The sequence below is a fragment of the Henckelia pumila genome, chromosome 4 (genome assembly GCF_033568475.1).
Source record: "Henckelia pumila isolate YLH828 chromosome 4, ASM3356847v2, whole genome shotgun sequence".
Lineage (NCBI taxonomy): Eukaryota > Viridiplantae > Streptophyta > Magnoliopsida > Lamiales > Gesneriaceae > Henckelia > Henckelia pumila.
Genome location: NC_133123.1, coordinates 157,364,593 through 157,388,974, shown reverse-complemented (window position 1 = coordinate 157,388,974; position 24,382 = coordinate 157,364,593). Strand labels below are relative to the sequence as shown.

General features: G+C 33.6%; 2 protein-coding genes and 1 non-coding gene across 3 annotated transcripts; 2 read left to right on the top strand and 1 right to left on the bottom strand.

Annotated features, from left to right (window-relative positions):
- Positions 1-15,352: 15,352 nt before the first annotated feature.
- LOC140862544 (heat shock cognate 70 kDa protein-like) lies at positions 15,353-17,849 on the top strand. Its single transcript, XM_073265572.1, has 2 exons — positions 15,353-15,713; positions 15,800-17,849. The coding sequence occupies exons 1-2, from the start codon at positions 15,500-15,502 to the stop codon at positions 17,422-17,424; spliced, it is 1,839 nt and encodes a 612-aa protein (XP_073121673.1). The 5' UTR covers positions 15,353-15,499; the 3' UTR covers positions 17,425-17,849.
- Positions 17,850-17,907: 58 nt separating this feature from the next.
- LOC140862543 (pentatricopeptide repeat-containing protein At1g74600, chloroplastic) lies at positions 17,908-21,136 on the bottom strand. Its single transcript, XM_073265571.1, has 2 exons — positions 18,176-21,136; positions 17,908-17,927 (listed from the first exon to the last, which is right to left on the bottom strand). Exon 1 carries the CDS (start codon positions 21,129-21,131, stop codon positions 18,453-18,455), a length of 2,679 nt encoding a protein of 892 aa, XP_073121672.1. The 5' UTR covers positions 21,132-21,136; the 3' UTR covers positions 17,908-17,927; positions 18,176-18,452.
- Positions 21,137-21,257: 121 nt separating this feature from the next.
- On the top strand, positions 21,258-21,337 carry TRNAL-CAG (transfer RNA leucine (anticodon CAG)). Its single transcript has one exon. It is a non-coding gene; the product is annotated as a tRNA-Leu (tRNA).
- The last annotated feature ends 3,045 nt before the right edge of the window (positions 21,338-24,382 follow it).

Sequence of the window (24,382 nt, the reverse complement as noted above, 5' to 3'; positions counted from 1 at the left end):
TTTGTGTAACTTGTGTTATCCGTCACAACAACAACATTAGCTGCAACATAGAGAATGCATTAAAAACAATGGACTACTTGAATAAAGTTCTAATATTTGCTTGTGGAAAAGTAAAATTATTTTCATTTAAGCAGAAAAGAATTTTAAATGATGACGGAGTTACATTTATCGACGTGCCTCCAGATATTCATCAATAATGATTTGTCTAATTATAATATAATAATAAATAATAATTATTTTGTTGTTGGTTTATATGACAGTCCTTCGACTGTTAAGGTGACCCAATTCCAACATGTTGCTATAAAAAATTTTTGAAAATATAGGTGGATTACTTGCCATCATAACTTTAATGTTTTTAATCCACAAAACCCTAATCATGGACAGAAGTCTGTGTCCCCCGATATCACTAAGTTATTTGTGTAATTTGTTTTATCCGCCGCAACATTAGAAATATTAGCTGCAACATAGAGAATGCATTAAAAACAATGGACTAATTGAGTAAAGTTCTAATATTTTCTTGTGGAAACGAAAAATTATTTTCATCGAAGCGGAAAAAGATTTTAAATGATGACGGAGTGACATTTATCGACGTGTCTCTGGGTATTCATCAATAATAATTTGTGTAATTATAATATAATAATGAATTATTATTATTATTTTTAATTTATATGGCAGTCCTCGAGCTGCTAAGGTGTCCCAATTCCAACATGTTGCTGCAGAAGATTTTTGAAAATATAGTTGGATTACTTGCCATCATAACATTGATGTCTTTAATCCCCAAAACCCTAATCATGGGCCAGAAGTATGTGTCCCCCGATATCATCAAGTTATTGTTGTAACTTGTGTTATCCGTCCAACATGATCAACATTAGCTCCAACATAGCGAATTTATTAAAAGCAATGGACTATTTGAGTAAAGCTATAATATTTTGCATGTGGAAACGTAAAATTATTTTTATCAAAGCGGAAAAGAATTTTAAATGATGACGGAGTGACATTTATCGACGTGCCTCCAGGTATTCATCAATAATTATTTGTATAATTATAATATTATAATAAATAATATTTATTTTGTTGTTTATTTATATGACAGTCCTCCGGCTGTTAAGGTGGCCCAATTCCAACATGTTGTTGTAGAAGATTTTTGAGAATATAGCTCGATTACTTGCAATCATATCAAAGATGTCTTTAAACCCCAAAATCCAAATCATGGGCCAGAAGTCTGTGTCCCTCGATATCACCAAGTTATTTGTGTTATTCGCCGCAACATGAGATACATTAGCTGCAATATAGAGAATGCATTAAAAACAATGAACTACTTGAGTAAAGTTCTAATATTTGCTTGTGAAAACGTAAAATTATTTTTATCGAAGCAGAAAAAAAATTTTAAATGATGACGGAGTGACATTTATCGATGTGCCTCCAGATATTTATCAATAATAATTTGTGTAATTATAATATATTAATAAATAATAATTAATTTTTTGTTGATTTATATGGCAGTCATCCAACTGCTAAGGTGGCCCAATTCCAACATGTTGCTGCAGATGATTTTTGAAAATATAGTTGGATTACTTGTCATCATAATTTTGATGTCTTTAATCCCCGAAACCCTAATCATGGTTCAGAAGTCTGTGTCCTCCGATATCACTAAGTTATTTGTGTAACTTGTGTTATCCGTCACAACATGAACAACATTAGCTGCAACATAGAGAATGCATTAAAAACAATGGACTACTTGAATAAAGTTTTAATATTTGCTTGTGGAAACGAAAAATTATTTTCATCGAAGCAGAAAAAATTTTTAAATGATGACAGAGTGACATATATCGACGTGCCTCCAGATATTCATCAATAATAATTTGTATAATTATAATATAATAATAAATAATAATTAATTTTTTAAAAATTTATATGGCAGTCCTCCGACTGCTAAGGTGACCCAATTCCAACATGTTGCTGCAGAAGATTTTTGAAAATATAGTTGGATTACTTGCCATCATAACTTTGATGTCTTTAATCCCCGAAACCCTGATCATGGTTCAGAAGTCTGTGTCCTTCGATATCACTAATTATTTTGTGTAACTTGTGTTATATGTCACAACATGAACAACATTAGCTGCAACATAGCGAATGCATTAAAAGCAATGGACTACTCGAGCAAAGTAATAATATTTTCTTGTGAAAATGTAAAATTATTTTCATCTAAGTGGAAAAGAATTTTGAATGATGACGGAATGACATTTATCGACGTGCCTCCAGGTATTAATCAGTAATGATTTGTCTAATTATAATATTATAATAAATAATATTTATTTATTTTATTTATATGACAGTCCTCCGGCTGTTAAGGTTACCCAATTCCAACATGTTGCTTTCGAAAATTTTTGAGAATATAACTAGATTACTTGTCATCATAACATTGATGTCTTTAATCCCCAAAACCCTAATCATGGTCAGAAGTATGTGTACCCGATATCACTAAGTTATTTGTGTAAGTTTTTTTATCCGCCGCAACATGAGAAATATTAGCTGCAACATATCTAATTAATTAAAAACAATGGACTACTTGAGTAAAGTTCTAATATTTTTTTGTGGAAATGTAAAATTATTTTCATCGAAACAAAAATAATTTTAAATGATAACGGAGTGACAGGTATTCATCTCCGTTATCAGGTATTCATCAATAATGATTAGTGTAATTATAATATAATAATAAATATTAATTATTTTGTTGTTGATTTATATGGTAGTCATCAGGCTGTTAAAGTGTCCCAATTCCAACAGTTCTAATATTTTCTTGCGGAAACGTAAAATTATTTTCATCGAAGCAGAAAAGAATTTTAAATGATGATGGAGTGATATTTATCGACGTATCTTTGGGTATTCATCAATAATGATTTGTGTAATTATAATATAATAATAAATAATTATTATTTTGTTTTAATTTATATGGCAGTCCTCTAGCTGTTAAGGTCACCCAATTCCAACATGTTGCTGCAGAAGATTTTTGAAAATATAGTTGGATTACTTGTCATCATAACTTTGATGTCTTTAATCCCCAAAACCCTAATCAAGGGCCAGAAGTCTGTGTCCCCCGATGTCATCAAGTTATTTGTGTAACTTGTGTTATCCGTCAAACATGATCAACATTAGCTGCAACACAGCGAATGCATTAAAAGCAATGGACTATTTGAGTAAAGATCTTATATTTGCTTTTGGAAACGTAAAATTGTTTTTATCGAAGCGGAAAAATTTTTAAATGATGACGGAGTAACATTTATCGACGTGCCTCCAGGTATTCATCAATAATGATTTGTGTAATTATAATATTATAATAAATAATATTTATTTTGTTGTTGATTTATATGACAGTCCTCCGGCTGTTAAGGTGGCCCAGTTCCAACATGTTGTACAAGATTTTTGAGAATATAGCTGGATTACTTGCAATTATAACATTGATGTCTTTAAACCCCAAAATCCAATCATGGCCAGAAGTCTTTGTCATCCGATATCACCAATTTATTTGTGTTATCCGCCGCAACTTGAGATACATTAGCTGCAACATAGCGAATGCATTAAAAGCAATGGATTACTTGAGTAAAGTTCTAATATTTTTCTTGTGGAAACGTAAAATTATTTTCATCGAAGAAGAAAATTTTTTTAAATAATAACGGAGTGACATTTATCGACGTGCATCCAGATATTTATCAATAATAATTTGTGTAATTATAATATAATAATAAATAATAATTATTTTTTGTTGATTTATATAGCAGTCCTCCGACTGCTAAGGTGACCCAATTCCAACATGTTGCTATAAAAGATTTCTGAAAATATAGTTGGATTACTTGACATCATAACTTTGATGCCTTTAATCCTCAAAACCCTAATCATGGTTCAAAAGTTTGTGATCTCCGACATCACCAAGTTATTTGTGTAACTTGTGTTATCCGACACAACATGAACAACATTAGCTGCAACATAGTGAATGCATTAAAAACAATGAACTACTTGAGTAAAGTTCTAATATTTGCTTGTGGAAACGTAAAATTATTTTCATCTAAGCGGAAAATAATTTTAAATGATGACGGAGTGATATTTATCGACGTGCCCCAAGTATTCATCAATAATGATTTGTCTAATTATAATATTATAATAAATAATATTTATTTTGTTGTTGATTTATATGACAGTCCTCCGGCTGTTACGGTGGCCCAATTCCAACATGTTGCTGTAGAATATTTTTGAGAATATAGCTGGATTACTTGCCATCATAACATTGATGTCTTTAATCCCTAAAACCCTAATCATGGACAGAATTATGTGTCCCCTGATATCACTAAGTTATTTGTGTAAGTTGTTTTATCCGCCGCAACATGAGAAATATTAGCTGCAACATAGCCAATGCTTTTAAAACAATTGAATACTTGAGTAAAGTTCAAATATTTTCTTGTGGAAACGTAAAATTATTTTCATCGAAACGAAAAGAATTTTAAATGATAACTGAGTGACAGATATTCATCAATAATGATTAGTGTAATTATAATATAATAATAAATATTAATTATTTTGTTGTTGATTTATATGTCAGTCCTCCGGCTGCTAAGGTGGCCCAATTCCAACATGTTGATTCAGAATATTTTTGAGAATATTGGTGGATTACTTGCCATCATAAAATTGATGTCTTTAAACCCCAAAACCCTAATCATGGGCCAGAACTCTGTGTACCATGATATCATTAAGTTATTGTGTAAGTTGTGTTATCCATCGCAACATGAGAAACATTAGCTGCAACATAGCGAATGCATAAAAAGCAATAGACTACTTGAGTAAAATTCTAATATTTGCTCGTGGAAACGTAAAATTATTTTCATCGAAGCAGAAAAAAAATTGAAATGATAACGGAGTCACATTTATCGACGTGCCTCCAGATATTCATCAATAATAATTTGTTTAATTACAATATAATAATAATAATAATATTTTTTTTGTTTATTTATATAGCAGTTCTCCGACTCTTAAGGTGACCCAATTCCAAAATGTTGTTGCAGAAGATTTTTGAAAATATAGGATTTTTACTTGCCATCATAACTCTGATGCCTTTAATCCCTGAAACCTTAATCATGGTTCAGAAGTCTGTGTCCTTCGATATCACCAAGTTATTTGTGTAACTTGTGTTATCCGTCACAAAATGAACAACATTAGCTGCAACATAGCGAATGCATTAAAATCAATGGACTACTTGAATAAAGTTCTTATATTTGCTTGTGGAAACGTAAAATTATTTTCATCTAAGCGGAAAAGAATTTTAAATGATGACGGAGTTACATTTATCGACGTGCCTCCAGGTATTCATCAATAATGATTTGTCTAATTATAATATAATAATAAATAATTATTATTTTATTGTTGATTTATATGACAGTCTTTCGGCTGTTAAGGTGGCCCAATTCCAACGTGTTGCTGTAGAAGATTTTTGAAAATATAGGTGAATTACTTGCCATCATAATATTAATGTCTTTAATCCTCAAAACCCTAATCATGGACAGAAGTCTGTGTCCCCCGATATCACTAAGTTATTTGTGTAAGTTGTTTTATCCGCCGAAACGTTATAAATATTAGCTGCAACATAGCGAATGCATTAAAAACAATGGACTACTTGAGTAAAGTTCTAATATTTTCTTGTGGAAACGTAAAATTATTTTCATCGAAGCAAAAAGAATTGTAAATGATAACAGAGTGACAAATATTCATCAATAATGATTAGTGTATTTATAATATAATAATAAATTTAATTATTTTGTTGTTAATTTATATGGCAGTCCTCCGGCTGCTAACGTGGCCCAATTCCAACATGTTGCTTAAGAAGATTTTTTAGAATATTGGTGGATTACTTGCCATCATAAAATTGATGCCTTTAAACCCCAAAACCCTAATCCTGGGCCAAAAGTTTGTGTACCACGATATCACCAAGTTATTTGTGTAAGTTGTGTTATCTGCCGCAACATGAGAAACATTAGCTTCAACATAGCGAATGCATTAAAAGCAATGGACTACTTGAGTAAAGTTCTAATATTTTCTTGAGGAAACATAAAATTATTTTCATCGAAGCAGAAAAAAATTTTAAATGATGACGGAGTGACATTTATCGACGTGCCTCCAGATATTCATCAATAATAATTTGTGTAATTATATTATAATAATAAATAATAATTAATTTTTTGTTGATTTATATGGCCGTCCTCCGACAGCTAAGGTGGTCCAATTACAACATGTTGCTGCAGAAGATTTTTGAAAATATAGTTGGATTACTTGCCATCATAACTTTGATGTTTTTAATCCCCGAAACCCTAATCATGGTTTAGAAGTTTGTGTCCTCCGATATCACCAATTTATTTCTGTAACTTTTGTTATCCGTCACAACATGAACAACATTAGCTGAAACATAGCGAATGCATTAAAAACAATGGACTACTTCAGTAAAGTTCTAATATTTGCTTGTGGAAACGTAAAATTATTTTCATCTAAGCGGAAAAGAATTTTAAATGATGACGGAGTGACATTTATCGATGTGCCTCCAGGTATTCATCAATAATGATTTGTCTAATTATAATATAATAATAAATAATAATTATTTTGGTGTTGATTTATATGACAGTCCTCCGGCTGCTAAGGTGACACAATTCCAACATGTTGTTGTAGAAGATTTTTGAGAATATAGCTGGAATACTTGTCATCATAACATTGATGTCTTTAATCCCCAAAACCCTAATCATGGACAGAAGTCTGTGTCCTCCGATATCACTAAATTATTTGTGTAAGTTGTTTTATCCGCCGCAAATGAGACATATTAGCTGCAACACAGCGAATGCATTAAAAACAATGCACTACTTAAGTAAAGTTCTAATATTTTCTTGTGAAAACGTAAAATTATTTTCATCAAAGCGAAAAAGAATTTTAAATGATAACGGAGTGACAGGTATTCATCAATAATGATTCGTGTAATTATAATATAATAATAAATAATTATTATTTTGTTGTTGATTTATATGGAAGTCTTCCGGCTGCTAAGGTGACCCAATTCCAACATGTTGCTGCAGAAGATTTTTTAGAACATTGTTGGATTACTTGCCATCATAAAATTGATGTCTTTAAACCCCAAAACCCTAATCATGGGACAAAAGTCTGTGTAAGTTGAAACATTGTTGCAACATATCGAATGCATTAAAAAAAATGGACTACTTGAGTAAGTTCTAATATTTGCTTTTGAAAACCTAAATTTATTTTAATCGAAGCAAAAAAGAATTTTTAATGATGACGAAGTGACATTTATTGACGTGCCTCCGGGTATTCATCAATAATAATTTGTGTAATTATAATATAATAATAAAAAAATTATTATTTTGTTGTTAATTTATATGGAAGTCCTTCGGCTGCTAAGGTTGCCCAATTCAAACATGTTGCTCCAGAAGATTTTTGAAAATATAGCTGGATTACTTGACATCATAAAATTGATGTCTTTAATCCTCGAAACCCTAATCATGAGTCAGAAGTCTGTGTTATCCGATATCACCAAGTTATTTGTGTAACTTGTGTTATCCGCCACAACATGAGAAACATTAGTTGCAACATAGCAAATTCATTAAAAGCAGTGGACTACAAGAGTAAAGTTCTGATATTTGTTTGTGGAAACGTAAAATAATTTTCATTTAAGCGGAAAATAATTTTAAATTATGACGGAGTGACATTTATTGACGTGTCTCCGGGTATTCATCAATAATGATTTGTGTAATTATAATATAATAATAAATTATAATTATTTTGTTGTTGATTTATATGGCACTCCTCCGGCTGCTAAGGTGGTCCAATTCCAACATGTTGCTGCAGAAGATTTTTTAGAATATTGCTGGATTACTTGTCATCATAACATTGATGCCTTTAATCCCCAAAACTCTAATTATGGGCCAGAAGTCTGTGTCATCCGATATCACCAAGTTATTTGTGTAAATTGTGTTATCCGCCACAATATGAGCAACATTAGCCGCAACATAGCGAATGCATTAAAAGAAATGGACTACTTGAGTAAGCATATATTATTTGCTTGTGTAAACGTAAAATTATTTTCATCTAAGCAGAAAAGAATTTTAAATGATGACGGAGTGACATTTATCGACGTGTCACCAGGTATTCATCAATAATGATTTGTGTAATTATAATATAGTAATAAATCATTATTATTTTGTTGTTGATTTATATGACAGTCCTCCGGCTGCTAAGGTGGCCCAATTGCCACATGTTGCTGCAGAAGATTTTTGATAATATAGTTGGATTACTTGCCATCATAACATTGATGTCATTAAACCCCAAAACCTAATCATTGGTCAGAAGTTTGTTTCTCCCGATATCACCAAGTTATTTGTGTAAGTTGTGTTATCAGCCGCAACATAAGAAACATTAGCTGCAACATAGCGAAGGCATTAAAAGCAATGGACTACTTGAGTAAAGTTTTAATATTTTCTTGTGGAAACGTAAAATTATTTTCATCGAAGCAGAAAAGAATTTTAAATGATGATGGAGTGAAATTTATCGACGTGCCTCCAGGTATTTATCAATAATGATTTGTGTAATTATAATATAATAATAAATAATTATTATTTTATTTTTGATTTATATGACAGTCCCCCGGCTGTCAGTTTGAAAAGTAAAGGTAGGTGGAGGTATAGGTGGCTTTGGTCATGGAAGGCAATCAAATATTGAAACGAAAACATGCAGCAAAGCAAATTGAGAATTTGATTCTCATGATCGCACTGATCACTTCAGATCATCCCTTAATCTCAAGTAATTCTCTCTGATTCTTGAGCTTCATCTCCCCCATTTTTTTTTATAATATTTGTGAGATACGTTTTTTCCTATATTAAGAGAGTGAGTGTCTCTTTGGAAACACAAAGAGATGTTGTAATTCTCCAAATATTATAGTAGAATCTTTTCATCTTGCTTGTGGTTTTTACCCTAATAAATTTTAGGTGTTTTTCACGTAAATCTTTGTGTCTATTTTATTCTCCATTTTCATTTTTCCTATCTCGATATGCCGCACCTGGGACCAACAAGTGATATCAGAGACTTGGTTTAAAAATTTTTAAAATTCTGAGTATGCTATGTGGTTGCATCTTTGACTGATCTTCCACATCAGAAAAGATTTTTCGAGATTTTGTTGAGGCAATATTATTGTAGTCAAGATGACGGCAAAGTACGAGATAGAAAGGTTTAACGGAAGAAATTTTTTGCTGTGGAAATTGAAGGTACAAGCTTTAACAAAAGAACGTTTCTTGGCAGCTATTGGAGATAGACCGACGGAAATCATGGACGATAAAAAATGGAATGAGATAAATCATAATGATGTTGTCAATTTGCACTTGGCTATAACAGATGGAGTACTATCGAGTATCTCGGAAATAAAGAACGCAAAAGTTATTTGGGATACTCTGGAAAAATTGTACGAGGTCAAGTCACTACACAACAAAATTTTTCTAAAGAGAAAGCTTTATACTATTCGGATGGCAGAATCATCATCAATCATCAAGCACGTCAACACATTAAATACTTTATTTTCCCGGTTCAACTTTTATGGGGCATAAAATAGAGGAAAAAGAACGTGCGGAGCTTTTACTTCAAAGTTTATCAGATTCATATGATCAACTCATCATCAATGTTACCAACAATTTTCTTTTGGATAATTTAAATTTTGAGGATGTTTTAACTATTGTTCTTGGAGAAGAGAGTCGTCAAAGGAACAAGGAAGATAGGTTTTTGCGACTTTGAATCAAGCAGAGGCTTTATCGATGACCAGAGAAAGATTGACGAAGCGTGACTCCAGTGGGAGCCACAGATATGGTAGATCAAAGTCAAGAAGTAAGGAAAAAAATATTTGCTGCTTTAAATGTGGCGGTAAAGGGCACCTCAAGAGAGAATGTACGAAGAGCATCAAGAAGGGATCTCAAGAAAATGTGGCTAGTACTTTAGGTAGTAGTGAAATTTTATTCAGCGAAGCAGCAACACCTGCAAAAGTCAGACACAAATTTTGTGATGCATGGATTATGGATCCAGGAGCGACGTGGCACGTGAATTCACGGAGAAAATGGTTTGATTAGTATGAATCAGTCTCACGAGGATCTGTATTCATGGGAAATGAACATGCCTTGGAAATCAGTGGGGTTGGTACCATCAAAATAAAAATATTTGATGACACTGTTCGTACCATATAGGAGGTACATCATGTAAAAGGCCTGACAAAAAATCTTTTGTCTTTGGGGCAATTGAATGATATTGGATGGAAAGATATTACATCCACTCACATAAGGGCATAGAGTTGAGGCAGATTATCAAATATCTCCAATCATGCCCTATTATTGCTAGGATGATTTTGTATGCATCATTTTTTGATAAAAAAAAAAAAGGTATCTTCAATTTTCCTAAAGTTACTAGGTTATTATTAAATAATAACGTATGTGTAACGGCCGTATAATACATAAATTCATAAATTTATAACATATATGCAACTTTCAACTTATTAATATTTTATTTTTAAAAAATATTCCTAACCCACACACTCCCACCCCACCGCATGGTTTTTTTTTGTTTTTTTCTTTCCCCATGCCGCGGGTGGGGGGTGTTATTGTATTCTTCTTTACTGTTTTGCATTGCTTGATTCTCAGTGATTACCATTAAACCTGACTAGAAGACTCAAATTTTAATAATTAAATTATAGCACTTTAATCATTGTTTATAGTGATTTGGGATGTATTTTTATTTTTTTTATCTTTGTTCAGTTATTTTGGAGAAACATTTAATTTGAAGCGTACGTCCAAAAATGTCTCTGGCTAAAAAATTATCAAAATTCATGTATGCTGTCTTTTTTTAACTATTCTACGAACCGTGTTATTTGTTTTGTGATTGTTTTAATTCCTTTTTAACAGGTCTATTAATGATCGATTAGCAGAGGAAATAAGCAAGAAACGTTCAATATAAATTTCACAATTTTGAATGTTAAATGATTTTTTGTCCCCTGTGCAGGACGAAAAGTTTCTCTATGTATGTTCGTACGTTGCGACTGTTACTTTAGTGGAAATGTGTGCGAGCTGATCAGGATTATTGTTTTGTTGTGGTTGATGTCATTGGAAACCTATACTCGGTACCGCCGCCGCTTGCTAATGCAGATGATATGAGACAGGATATCAAATGTTACAATGGTGCTTCTACCAATGATATTTTGTGGTACACAAAAGAGCATGGATTAAGAGCTTCGATAGTTTGCACTAACCCCTTGGAGAGAAATCTCTTTGCACATTTTGATGCTGAGGTAAGACGTTATTGTCTTGTGTATATATAGAATTAAAGTTTGATTGTTTTTGTATTATGTTAAAAGAATAGGAAAGGTATTACATCCACTCGTATATAAGAGCGTGGAGTTGAGGCAGGCAATCAAATATCTCCGATAATGCCTTATTATTGCTAGGATGATTTCGTATGCATCATTTTTTTATAATAAAAAAACATCTTCAATTTTTCTAAAGTTACTAGGTTATTATTAAATAAGAACGTATGTGTAACGCCTGTAAAATCCATTAAGTTATAACATGTACGCAACTTTTAATGTTTTGAGACACCATTCAAGAATATATGTATTTTGATATAAAAATTCTACATGTTGATATGTATGTAATGTATATTGCATTGATTCTATGAGATTTTAAAGAACATGATGTAGAATTGTGATACGTGAATCGTATTTTACGTTTGTGCAATATTTTTGAGATTTGATGAGAAAAGATGTGTGCATTCGAAAATTTTGATGTGTGTATTTTTTATGCCCCGGAACTTCTTTTAAATTTATTTTTGATGTCTTAAATCTAAGTTTAAGGTCGTTTAAGGTTTTGGAACTATTTATAAGATGTTTTCATGGAAATATGTTCAAGTTTTGAAGTTAGAGCGGAAAGAACGACTCACGTGGATCAATTTAGCCATGTATTACATCTATATATACTTCTCCACACGAAAGTTATGATCATTATAAAAGCATGAAGTTTTTTGAATGACAAGTTAATGTACTCTTTTCTTTCAAATGACATGCATGATTTTCAAGCACGAAAGATTTTAAAGGCATGATATGTTTATGAAAGCTCTTATGAGAAAGTTATGCGAGGTTCTTGATGAGAAAGTTTATAAGAAAGTTTATGAATTTTAAGATGATTCAAGAAGTTTATGATGAGGATGAATGATGTTATGTATATATGTAAAAATTAAAATAGTTTGATGTCTTGTGTGGAATACTTGTGGTGGCAATACGGGATTGGTGTCCCATGATGAGCTCGGGGGAGGGCATTTCCAAAAGAATGAAATTCATGCATATCGGCACAAGGCTGGTATGAAAGTTTAAGCGAAACAAGGCCGAGACGGTACGCATATTAGCACAAGGTCGTATGAGTTGTACCAAATTATATGATTGTTGTACAACGGTCGTGATCATGAAATCCAAAGGCCCTAACGGTTTCCACATTTACGTATATTTCATCACCCCAAAATGAAGCAGTTGATTTATTTTACTATGTATGATTATGTTGTTAGATACAACCAAAGCATGTTTTAAGATTTTATTATGTATACTTTAATACATATGTATGCGTGATGAGTCAGACTTACTATAGTTGGATGGTGCAGATAAAAATGAAGAAGTTCATGATTTAAAAGTTGATCATGGGGCTGAGTAATCGAGGAGGCGAGAAGTAATTTCATGACACGTTGTCTGAGAATCCTTAAGCCAAGCATATTCACAAAATTTTTTATGAATTTTATCAACTTTATGCATGCTTAATTGAAATCATGTTTTAGCATGTTATTTTTAAAATCAAATCATGTTTTAAATATGTTATTTTGAGACCGTATATTTTATAATTTCAACTTTTGCATGAATGAGGAAGTTTTGGTGTTTCCATATACGTTAGCATTCTTTTTGTTCAAAGAGAATTTATACTAGTTTTGGGTCATGAGATTTTTGAGTCACTTGGTTGAACTTGACTTTATGTATTTTACTTTATACCTACGCACAATGCACATTTTACAAAGAAAAAATCATTCTGCATTGTGTTCATCTCATATTTTCATATGCATGAGTGAGAAATACGAGACGTCACAATATGATTTTGACATTTACTTGATTTTAGGAATATTACAGGGGGGCCAAGCAAGAAAGAGATTAATGATGTGGACAGAGACCAGCTTGGACATCATGTTGTGGTTATAGTAGGACTTGTGAAATTTAAACGACGTGGTGCACGTACGTGTGCCATTGTTCATAATTGTGAAGGGAAGAAGTGGGGATTGAAGGCTTCGTAGTGATGCCGTTATACTGCAAACTAAAAGAATTTAGTTTGTTTTAGATTCAAGTATCTTCAAGGCATCATGATCTATGCATCTGGATTTGCTCAAAATTTAGTCTATTGAATTGGAGTTGGAATTTGAGTAACTAAATTATCTTTGTTTTACTTTTTTCTAGACGAAATTGAATTGATCATCTTTCTGATTTTGATGGTTTGGAATCATGGTAACCAAAAAGGTTTCTAAAAACAATTTTGAAAAATAACACATGGGTTGAACTCCATACTCATGTCTTGGAAAACTAATAACTTTATGAGCTATTTGGCAGGCATATGAAGATTTCGTTTTGCTGTTTATGTTGATCTCTCATTCTGATGGTTTTTAAGACAATTTTGTGTGATACCAAGCTTATTGATAGATGAAATGGACTTTGCAAGCTTATAAGATGATTTTAATGACAGTGTTTTTTAGACTCCTCCCGGTCTCATTGTTTATCTTCCATAAATTTTACGACTCTACTTACAAGAATTTTTCTAGTTTGTGGTTGAAACTTTCTATAAGTCTTTGAAGTATGACTGTATCCAATAAAACTCCAGGATCAGCAGTTGTCCGAACCTAGAGTTTGATTGTTATACCATATTTTACATCTCTACTTACAAGCTTATGATTCGTAAAAAATGGATAAGATCAAACTAAGTTATGAAATGTTGAAATGTACCGGCTTGATTTCAAAATTAAATTGTATCAGCTTGAGTTCAAAACCAAGTTGTACCAGTTTGAGTTAAAAAACAAGCTGTACTAGCTGGATTTTCAAAATTAGGTTGACAATTGTCTTATCAGTTCTAATTTTCATTCCTACTGAGTCACTGCGTAATCAATTTAAATCTGCTAAACCAATAAGTATGAAAACTTAGCGTCAGCTAGTGACTTAGTGAAGATGTATGACACTTGTTAATCATTTGAAATATATTCAAGCTGAATGTCGTTCTTCATAACATGATCTCGAATGAAGTGATGTTTGATGTGAAAATTTTTTAGGCGAATCAACCTTGCCTATTATATTTTTGGCATAAAATTAATAATTTTTCATGGGCGTCTAAAATAAGAATTTTGCCTCACAAAATTGACTCACGAGATCGCCTCATATGAGTTTTGTGTTAATTTTGTTTCGATTTTTAATTAATCCAACATACATTTTTCACGTGCAACGCACATGCTTTATTTATAGGTAAAAAAATAAGATACCATTATTCTGATGATGGTGAAAAACGAAAATCAAAAGGAAACAACGACGGATTGGCCAAAGGAAGGACATCTAATGTGGCAATCATCATGAGATAAGATTGGTGAAACCGATGGGACAAAACAAGACGATCAATTGTACATGCTAACACATACCTAATGTGAAAATCTTTCGATGATAAAATCAAATCATAGTTCACCCTCGCATATTGTCCCAATTAGCTTGTCAAAAACTTCTTATTATTATTATTATTAGAAGATAAAATTGTTTGTTTTCTGTATGTTTGTGACTTTATAATTTCGGTCTTTTATATTTTCACATTTCAGTTTTAATCTGTTATCTTTATGTTTTTAGTAATTTTAGTTATTTTCCTATGTAGCGCTGATGGTCAATGCAGTGCTGGTGTGGAGATGACGTGTATAGTATTACGTAAGCATTTTCGAATAAAAGTGACTGAAATTACAAAAAAAAAAAAAATCAAAACATGCGAAACTAAAACTGAAATATAAAAACATAGAGATCGAAATCGCAAAGTGATAAACATACATGACCAACATTATTATTATTTAAAAAATTACATGTTCTTAGATTTTTTAAAAATAAATAAATAACAGAACGCACAAATTTACTAAAATGTTATTATTTTTGGAGACGACATTGCAAGTCAATGAAGGCGCTTTCTTCTGTACAAAGTCGTCGATTCTTCCTTACATCATCAATTAATTTCATTAACTCAATCTCTGACAGTCATCTCATGTTTTCAAACAACTCACAGAAAATATTGTACTGAAATTTTCCGGCCCTTCGCTAAACAAAACCATAGACGTTGACTTCATCTTCTTTACAATTTGTGACACTTGCCACTCCCAGTATTGTTAGACAATGGCTGGAAAAAACGAAGGGCCGGCGATCGGAATCGACTTGGGCACGACTTATTCTTGCGTGGCCGTGTGGCAAAGGGATCGTGTTGAGATCATACCGAACGATCAAGGCAACCGGATCACGCCTTCTTACGTAGCTTTCAATGAAACCGAATGTCTCATCGGTGATGCTGCCAAGAACGTCGTCGCCAGGAACCCGACTAACACTGTTTTCGGTGAGACATTTATACATGATCATGACCTTGTCTTGTTGAACAAAAACTGTTGTCATATGCTTCTATGAATATGTCTCACTTTGTAGATGCCAAAAGATTGATCGGTAGGAGATTCAGCGACTCAGTAGTGCGGAATGATGCGTTGCTTTGGCCATTCAAGGTTACCTGTGGCGCGAATGATAAGCCAATGATTCTGGTTACCTATAAAGGTGCAGAGAAGCAATTTACTGCTGAAGAAATTTCGTCGATGATATTGACAAAGATGAAGGAGATTGCAGAAGCTTTTCTTGGATGTGGAGTGAAAAATGCTGTTATTACAGTACCGGCCTACTTCAATGATTCCCAACGACGGGTGACCAAGGATGCCGGAATCATTTCGGGGCTCAATGTCTTGCATATCCTTGTCGAACCGACTGCTGCGGCTATTGCTTATGGTCTTAACAAAAAGTCTAGCAGCTCAATGGTAAAGAATGTGCTTATTTTCGACCTTGGCGGTGGCACTCTTGATGTTTCTGTTCTTACAATGGGGAAGAGTACCTTTGAGGTTAAGTCGACTGCAGGTGACACTCACCTTGGAGGAGAGGATTTCGACAATAGGATGGTTAACTATTTTGTTCAAGACTTCAACAGACGGCACAAGAAGGACATAAGAGACAATCCGCGAGCGTTGAGAAGGTTGAGGACAGCTTGTGAAAGGGCAAAAAGAAACTTGTCCTTCATGGCGCATACAACTATTGGAGTCGAGTGTTTGTATGGCGGGATTGATTTTGAATCTACCATAACACGCGCCAAATTCGAGGAGCTCAACATGGACTTGTTTGATGAATGCATTGGCCATGTGGAGAAGTGTTTGAAGGATGCAAAGATGGGCAAGAAAAGCATCCACGACGTGGTCCTTGTTGGTGGATCGACTAGAATTCCAAAGGTGCAACAATTGCTTCAAGATTTCTTCAACGGCAAGGTGTTGTGCAAAAGCATACACCCTGATGAGGCTGTAGCCTATGGTGCAGCGGTTCAGGCGGCGATTTTGACTGGTCAAGGCAATCACGAGATCCAAGACCTGGTGTTGTGCAATGTCACCCCTCTCTCTCTTGGTGTTTGTGTTGGAGAGGATGAAATGTTTGTAATAATCCCCAGGAATACCACTATTCCTACTAAAAAGATAGAATGGTTCACCACTTCGCATGACGACTTGACTAGGGAAACAGTCAAAGTGTACGAAGGTGAAAGATCTAGAGCAAGCGACAACATCCTGCTGGGTGCATTTGTTCTATCTGGCTTTCCTCCTGCTCCAAGGGGCGTCGTTCAAATAAAGGTGTGCTTTGATATTGATACTGATGGTATTTTAACCGTGTCTGCTAAAGAAAAAACAACCGGTGTCACGAACAACATTACAATCAGCAATGTTAAAGACATAACGTCCAAAGATGAGATTGAGAGAATGTTGAAGGAAGCCGCGAGGTTGAAGTTAGAAGATGAGGAGCAGAAAAAGAAATTCGAGGCAATGAAATCTCTGAAAAATTATGTTTATGACACAAGAGCTACGTTTTGGAACAGCACATTACCAGTTGCCGACGCTAAAAAAATAGAACGCGAGCTCAAATCTGCTATCAAGTGGTTGGATGAACACGAATTCGCAGAAGCGTATGTGTTGGAGAAGAAAAGAAAAGAGCTGGAGAGCATCTGGGATACTTTTTTCAAAAAAGTCTAGCTTAAGATTTGATGGATTTTTGTTCAGAAATTTTTATATTGACATGATGGCATTATAGTTAATTACTAGAAACTCATTTGAATGGTTATCAATCAACTTTCAAAATCTATAATGAAGATCATCCAAAAAAGTATGTATATATATTCACAATGAATGTTGTCAATTTCAAGCTAAAAAGAAGCTTGAACCTATTTGAAGACAAGGAGACTGATATCTTCAAGAAATAACAACAATTAGCCTTCCACTCTTTGAAAAATGCTTCCTTTATACAGGCGTGCTCCAAGTGGGCAGAAGAAACAAGGATCAATTTTCAAACGTGCAGATTCTCCTCTCAGAAATTTCATCCACAACTTCCCCTTGCAAAGCTACAGAGACATCCCAAAGAAACCGAACACCCAAGAAATGTTTTTTTCTCGAGCTCAGCATAAACCATACCATACTGAAAGAACAGAGCATGTGATCATGGATGAGATCCTCCCTCTTCCTACCTTTACGATCGCAACCTGCAAATTCATCAGCCAAACTTAGCTGCTAGAGTGAAGCCTCTCGTAGTTTTTGGTACTCGAGCTTCAAATTCATTGAGTGGGATTTAACTATTAGCTCAAACAAGTTGAGAAAGTGTCAATGACAAACAAAACAAAAAAGTAGGCCCAAGAAGCTGTGTAATTTTTTTTTATCAACAAACCAAGACGTAGAGGAATATGAAAACCATTAAAATCTCAGAAACAATATTCATTTGACTTGAGCACACCTGATGGAGCTTTTATCCAAACAGAAAGTATTGATTCCTCCAGACTCCAGAGCTAGTAGATAAAGATAGGACCATTGTTCATGTCTTCATTCTAGAAGGGTTGTCCAACGGTGGACAAGGAGATAACGCTGGATTTGTCCAACAGTAATTCATGCCACGCAACCTAAGTAATGTGATGCTCACCGTTGCTTGAATCCAAGGATCGTAGTTGCTGGAGATTGTGATCCTGATTCAACAGAGAATCATCCATTATAAAATGAATTTACCAGATTATACTTCATACAGAACTCCACCCAGGTTCCTTCTTTATTCCAGTTTCTTTCATTGAACCTCTAATTTTCAGAACATGTTCCCAGCGTCCAGCATCAGCTAAGATATTTGCAACAGAAATGTAAGCTCCAGCATCAGATGGCTGCAACTCCAATATCTTCTGAGCAGCTAGCCTACTTAGATCATGATTACCATGAATTTTGCAAGCAGCAAGCAGAGTTTCCCACACCAAAGAATCGGGTTCCATAGGCATATTTGCGATAAACCTCTCTGCCTCTGCTAATCTTCCTGCACGACCAAGAAGATCTACCATACAAGTGTAATGTTTATTACCAGGCTCCAGTCCATAGTCTTTGATCATCGAATTTAGATGAAAATATGCTTCCTCAACCAAACCAGATCTACTACAGGCAGACAGAATGCCAACAAAAGCAACTTCATCGGGTGCGATTCCTGATTTTTTCATTAGTTCATAGACTTTTAAGGCCTCCAATCCTTTTCCATGCTGCGCATAGCTTGCAATCATTGTTGTAAAGCTGAACAAATCAGGATTTTTTATCTGTTGAAACACTGTGATAGAGTCGTGAATGCCTCCACATTTTGAATACATCAAGACAAGTGCACTTCCAACGGACGCTTCTGATTCTACCCCGGTTTTTATGGCATGCACATGCACCTGAGTACCGATGACCGGTCTGTTCAAATTTGCGAGAGCCCATAGAATAGATGAAAAAGTGAAGGTATCGATGCTTAATTCAGATAGAAGCATGTCTTGAAAAAGCTGGAGAGCTTCCTCAATGTGCCCTCTTTGGGCGAATCCTGAAATTAAGGAGGACCATGAAACCTGATCTTTGAAGGGTATCCTATCGAAAACAATCCTTGCTGCATTCAGATCACCACATTTGGAGTACATATTCACTAATGCCCCACCAAGGATAATCTGATCTTGAAATCGACGTCGAAGTGAGAATCCATGAATTTCTTTACCAAGCTTCATGGAGCGAAGATCAGAACATGCTGTTAGAATCTCCTTTAAAATCATCACATCGGGAATGTATTCCTCAAATTGCATCTCTCTAAACAGCCTAAAAGCGTTATCTGCAGACCCATGTTCTGCAAAACCAGCAAGCATAGAGGTCCAAGAAACAATGTCTCTCCTCTCAAGTTGCTCAAAAGCTTTAAGAGACTCCTCTAAGTTACCGCATTTTGAATACATTGTTAGAATTGAACCGCCAACAGACAAATCAAACTGCAAACCAGTTTTGTGAACATATCCATGAAGCTGTCTCCCGAAAGATAGATCATCTATTATGCTTAAGATACTGGATGCACTGAATTTATCAGTTGTGACGCCCTCTTTGACCATTCTTTGAAACAACAAGATCGCTTTCTCATAACTTTGGTTACGAACTAAAGCCGAAATCATGTTAGCCCAAATACCTACCATCTTCAGATTGTCGGTATCTGCAAATGCTATTTCAGATAAATCAATGGCTCCAAGTTTTGAGTACATGGAAATTAAAGATGCTTTCACCACTGCATTTGAGTAGAAGCCAATTTTTAAAATCCAGCAATGGATCTGTTTTGCTTCCTTAAACATATCTGGATATGCACAAGCAGAAAGGACACTTGAGATGGTGTAACTATTTATATCCTCTCCCTTTTTACGCATTTCATCGAGGACCCAAACAGCAGAAGCTGAATCACCATTCCCAACAAAACCAGAGATTATTGCTGTCCAAGAGATGACATTCCGCATTGGCATAAGATTAAATTGCTTGATAGCATCACAAATAGCTCCACATTTTGCATACAAATCCACAATAGCCGTCCCAACAAAAACATCTGTGCCCACGCCACATTTGATTGTCCATCCATGAATACTCTTTCCAAATGGAAGCTCCTTGAGAGCAGCACTGCCAGTCAAAACACTAGCAAACGTAAAAGAATTCGGAGTTATAGAAGCATGCCAACATATTTGCCTGAAAATTTCCAATGCTAACCTATTATCCTCATTCTTTACAGCTCCTGATAACACAGCATTCCAACAAACCACATTCTCACTGTCAACATCATCAAGCACTCTCAGAGCATCCTTGACCCTGCAGCTCCTTGTAAACAAATCTATGGCCCCGGTCCTCACATAATCATTGAAAAAGAAACCATTTTTAATAACATGAGCATAAACCTGCTCTCCACAGACGACACTCTCCAACGCCCCGCATGCAGCAAAAATACTGCTATAAGTAAACTCGTCAAATTCTACTCCGAAAACATGCATTTGACAAAAAGCCCACCAAGAATCATCATAACATGAATTCTTATTAAACCCTGAAATCATTAAATTCCACGTTACTACATTTGGTTCACTTAATTCTTCAAACAGATCCAGAGCATAATTCACTCGACGACATTCTGAATAAGAATCGATCAAATTGTTGGCTACATAGATATTGGAGTACAGCACGCATGTTTTCAGGAAAACGGCATGTGTTGTTTTGGCTTCTGTGAGTGTTAGACGCCTGAAATTGGTGGGATTGGCGAGCAAGTCAACTGGGTCGACCTTAATGTAATTGGTGGTTGCTTCGATCAAACGATTATCGGGTGAGGCAGTGGAGCACAAGAGTTTCCGGGCCAACTTTAACGAACTTTTGTGGCTTAGTGAAGGACTTTTGATGCCATTCATCTGGATCTCACAAAGACATCAATGGCGGAACCGCGGAAATTTGAAAGCTAATTTCTTGAAATAGGCTTAGGAACTTGTAATTATTATTATTAATAAATAACTACTTATAAACAAAACAACAACCAAGTCAAGATGGCCGAGCGGTCTAAGGCGCCAGTTTCAGGTACTGGTCCGAAAGGGCGTGGGTTCAAATCCCACTCTTGACAATTTTCTTTAAATTTTCAATTTTTTTGGAATAATTTTAATTTTCACTTTTTTTAAAAAAAATACGATAGTAAATAGTAATAAATTAATTTACGTCGTGTATTTTAAATTTTTAATTTAATGATATTATATTATACGGATACACCATTTTTTATTATTTAAAATTTTATTATATAAAAATTGGCAGAAGTAAATTAAACCGATTTAAAAATTCGATTCATATGCTTGTATATTATATAATACAGCAAATGAAAATTTATATTAGCATAGATGAAGTTTATTTTTCATTTTACATTCATGGTGGATATTAACTCCTTTATTTTTATAAACTAGGAAATTGCACGTGCAACGCACGTGGGTGACTAACAATTGAAAAAATGATTATGAAATTTAGGTAGTGTTTGCAATCTCAAAATATTAATGATAATCATTTATTTTTAGAGGTTGCAAACACTGCCTTAGATATGTTTAAATTCGTTTAAATATCACTATGTTTAGAAGTATTTATCAATCTAAATAGAGTAAAATACAATACATGAAAAAAATCGTGCACGACAATAACTCATATATATTCACAATTTGTTTTTTTTTTTGGTGAATTTGATATAATGACAATTCTCTTTAAGTCGATCGGAGAAGATAAATTTTTTCATCCAAATACTAATCATAAAGAAAAACAATAAAAATAATGTAAGACCGAGGGCATGCCGTTTCACCAGAAGTAATATATAGCTGATAGTAATGGTGCAACTCAAATATTTTAAATTGTACAACTCAAGCGCCACGTTTCGATTTTTCACTCAACATGGATGACAAAATAAAATGATAAAGATAAAATCATATATGAGAAAAAAATGAGTATTCAAATATTTTAATTTTTTTTAAAAAAAAGTTTGTTTTTCAAATTACTCACATATGAGTAATTAACATGACATTTTTAAATTTAATACTATTTTCATTATCTTTTGTTGAGTTAATTAATTTTTGAGTAGATGTTATGTGAGACAATCTCACCGATTTTTATCCTTAAGATGAGTCAACACTGTTCATATTTATAAATAAAAATAATACTTTTGACAAAAAAAATTAATATTTTTTCTTGTGTGACCTAAATAAGAAATATATCTAATAAAATTGACTTGTGAGATCGTCTTACAGGAGTTGTTCATTTAATTTTTTTCGAATTCTAATTACTCCGACGTATGTTCGTCACGTCTGGGATCCACTACTAATCACTCAATAAACATGTAATTAACTTAATTAAAATATGGAAAAACTGCAATTTCGGTCCTATATGTTTATCACTTTGTGATTTTGGTCCTCTATGTTTTCATATTTTAGTTTTAGTCCTACATGTTTTGATTTTTGATAATTTCAGTCATTTTATTCGAAAATGCTTATGTGGCACTATACACGTTAGCTTCACATCAGCACTACATTGGTGTCACATCAGTGTCACATCGGAAAAATGACTAAAATTGCCAAAAAATAAAGATAGCGAACTAAAATTGAAATCTCAAAATATCGAGGACCGAAATCGCAAAGTGACAAACGTACGGGACCAAAAAAGCAATTTTTTCTTAAAATATTAACATATAAATAGCTGAATATAACAGAAACTTGTGAGTTAATTATACAACCCAATCGAATTACAAAAAAAAAATAGAAATATCCTTAAATTAAAACCAATGGTGTCATCTGCTTCTAGATCCTGATAATTGACTTAACATTGATTCACCTTGTGAACAACTTGCAAGTTGCATCATCGAATGTGGTGTTCATGATAGAAGCGGGGACATTAGTGAAATTGCCAAGTACTCAATGTCTGAGTACACAAGTTTATATGCAATGCATAAAACAAGACTACTTTGATAAACCTGGATTGAAAAAAATTTGAAACTCATGCTAAGAGTGTAGGCACCCCAATATGATTCGATGTTCCAAAAATTCATTGGATGCCACAAATACTGACCGTGATCTTGGACATACATTGTCCTGGATAACCGCACACATTTTTCTATGGATCTAGTGGGTGTCACACGGTTATAAGAAACAGGAGCTGAACAACCCTACTCAACTGACTATCTCAAGGGATATCAGGCTCAACGTGATTAGCACATGTTCATATATACATACACTACAAGATACTAATGCATCATATGACAGATAATACTACAATATATAAATTAAGATCGATGCATCCTCAGCTGGATATATCAGTCATTACTTACATATCTCTAAAAAAAACTTGTTAGCAGCACAAATTATAAAGTCTATAAAGTCACAGCCTAAACATAAGTGAACATCATATCACTATTTTTTTTATCTAACAGTCTCTATTATTCCAATTGATACTCCCAATAACTATTAAGTATTCAGGACTGTACTTTCATCAATCGTTAGTCTGTAGAAGTCGAGAGCCCCGCAACTGAGCATAATTTTGTTACAACCTCAATAGCACACTGCTCCTTGCTAGCCCTCGATAATAATGGGTCATGGCTAGAAACACTAAAATATATACTGAATAACTCAAGAAACTCTGTTGCAGTTAGGCATGATTGCCGCATGAGAATCTCATGGCTATTTTAACTTATTAAATTTTTTTGCAACAAACATTTTGTTATGATTTTTATTTATAAATTAGTTAAATAAAACATAATAAAATATCGTTTTGATATGATTTTTTAGTGTTTCTAATTTTTTTAATTTTTAATCATTTTTGTCAACCAATGCTTTTTTGTGATTTATATTTATAAATCGCTTTAATAAAACATGGTAAAAAAATCATTACAATAAGAATATGACAAAAGAAAATGATATGATAATTATAGATATGAGAAACATTATATTTATACGCTCACATGAGCTATTGAAATGTCTTATCTTAAAATGTTAATGTAAATGTAGAAAAGCGATGATCATAAATGATGACACTGAAACTGCAACAGTTACATTGTTCGAACACACCAATACACGCATACCATATATGTAAACATTGAAATTTAAAAACTTAACTATTTTTCCCATTATAAAGACTAAAAACTATA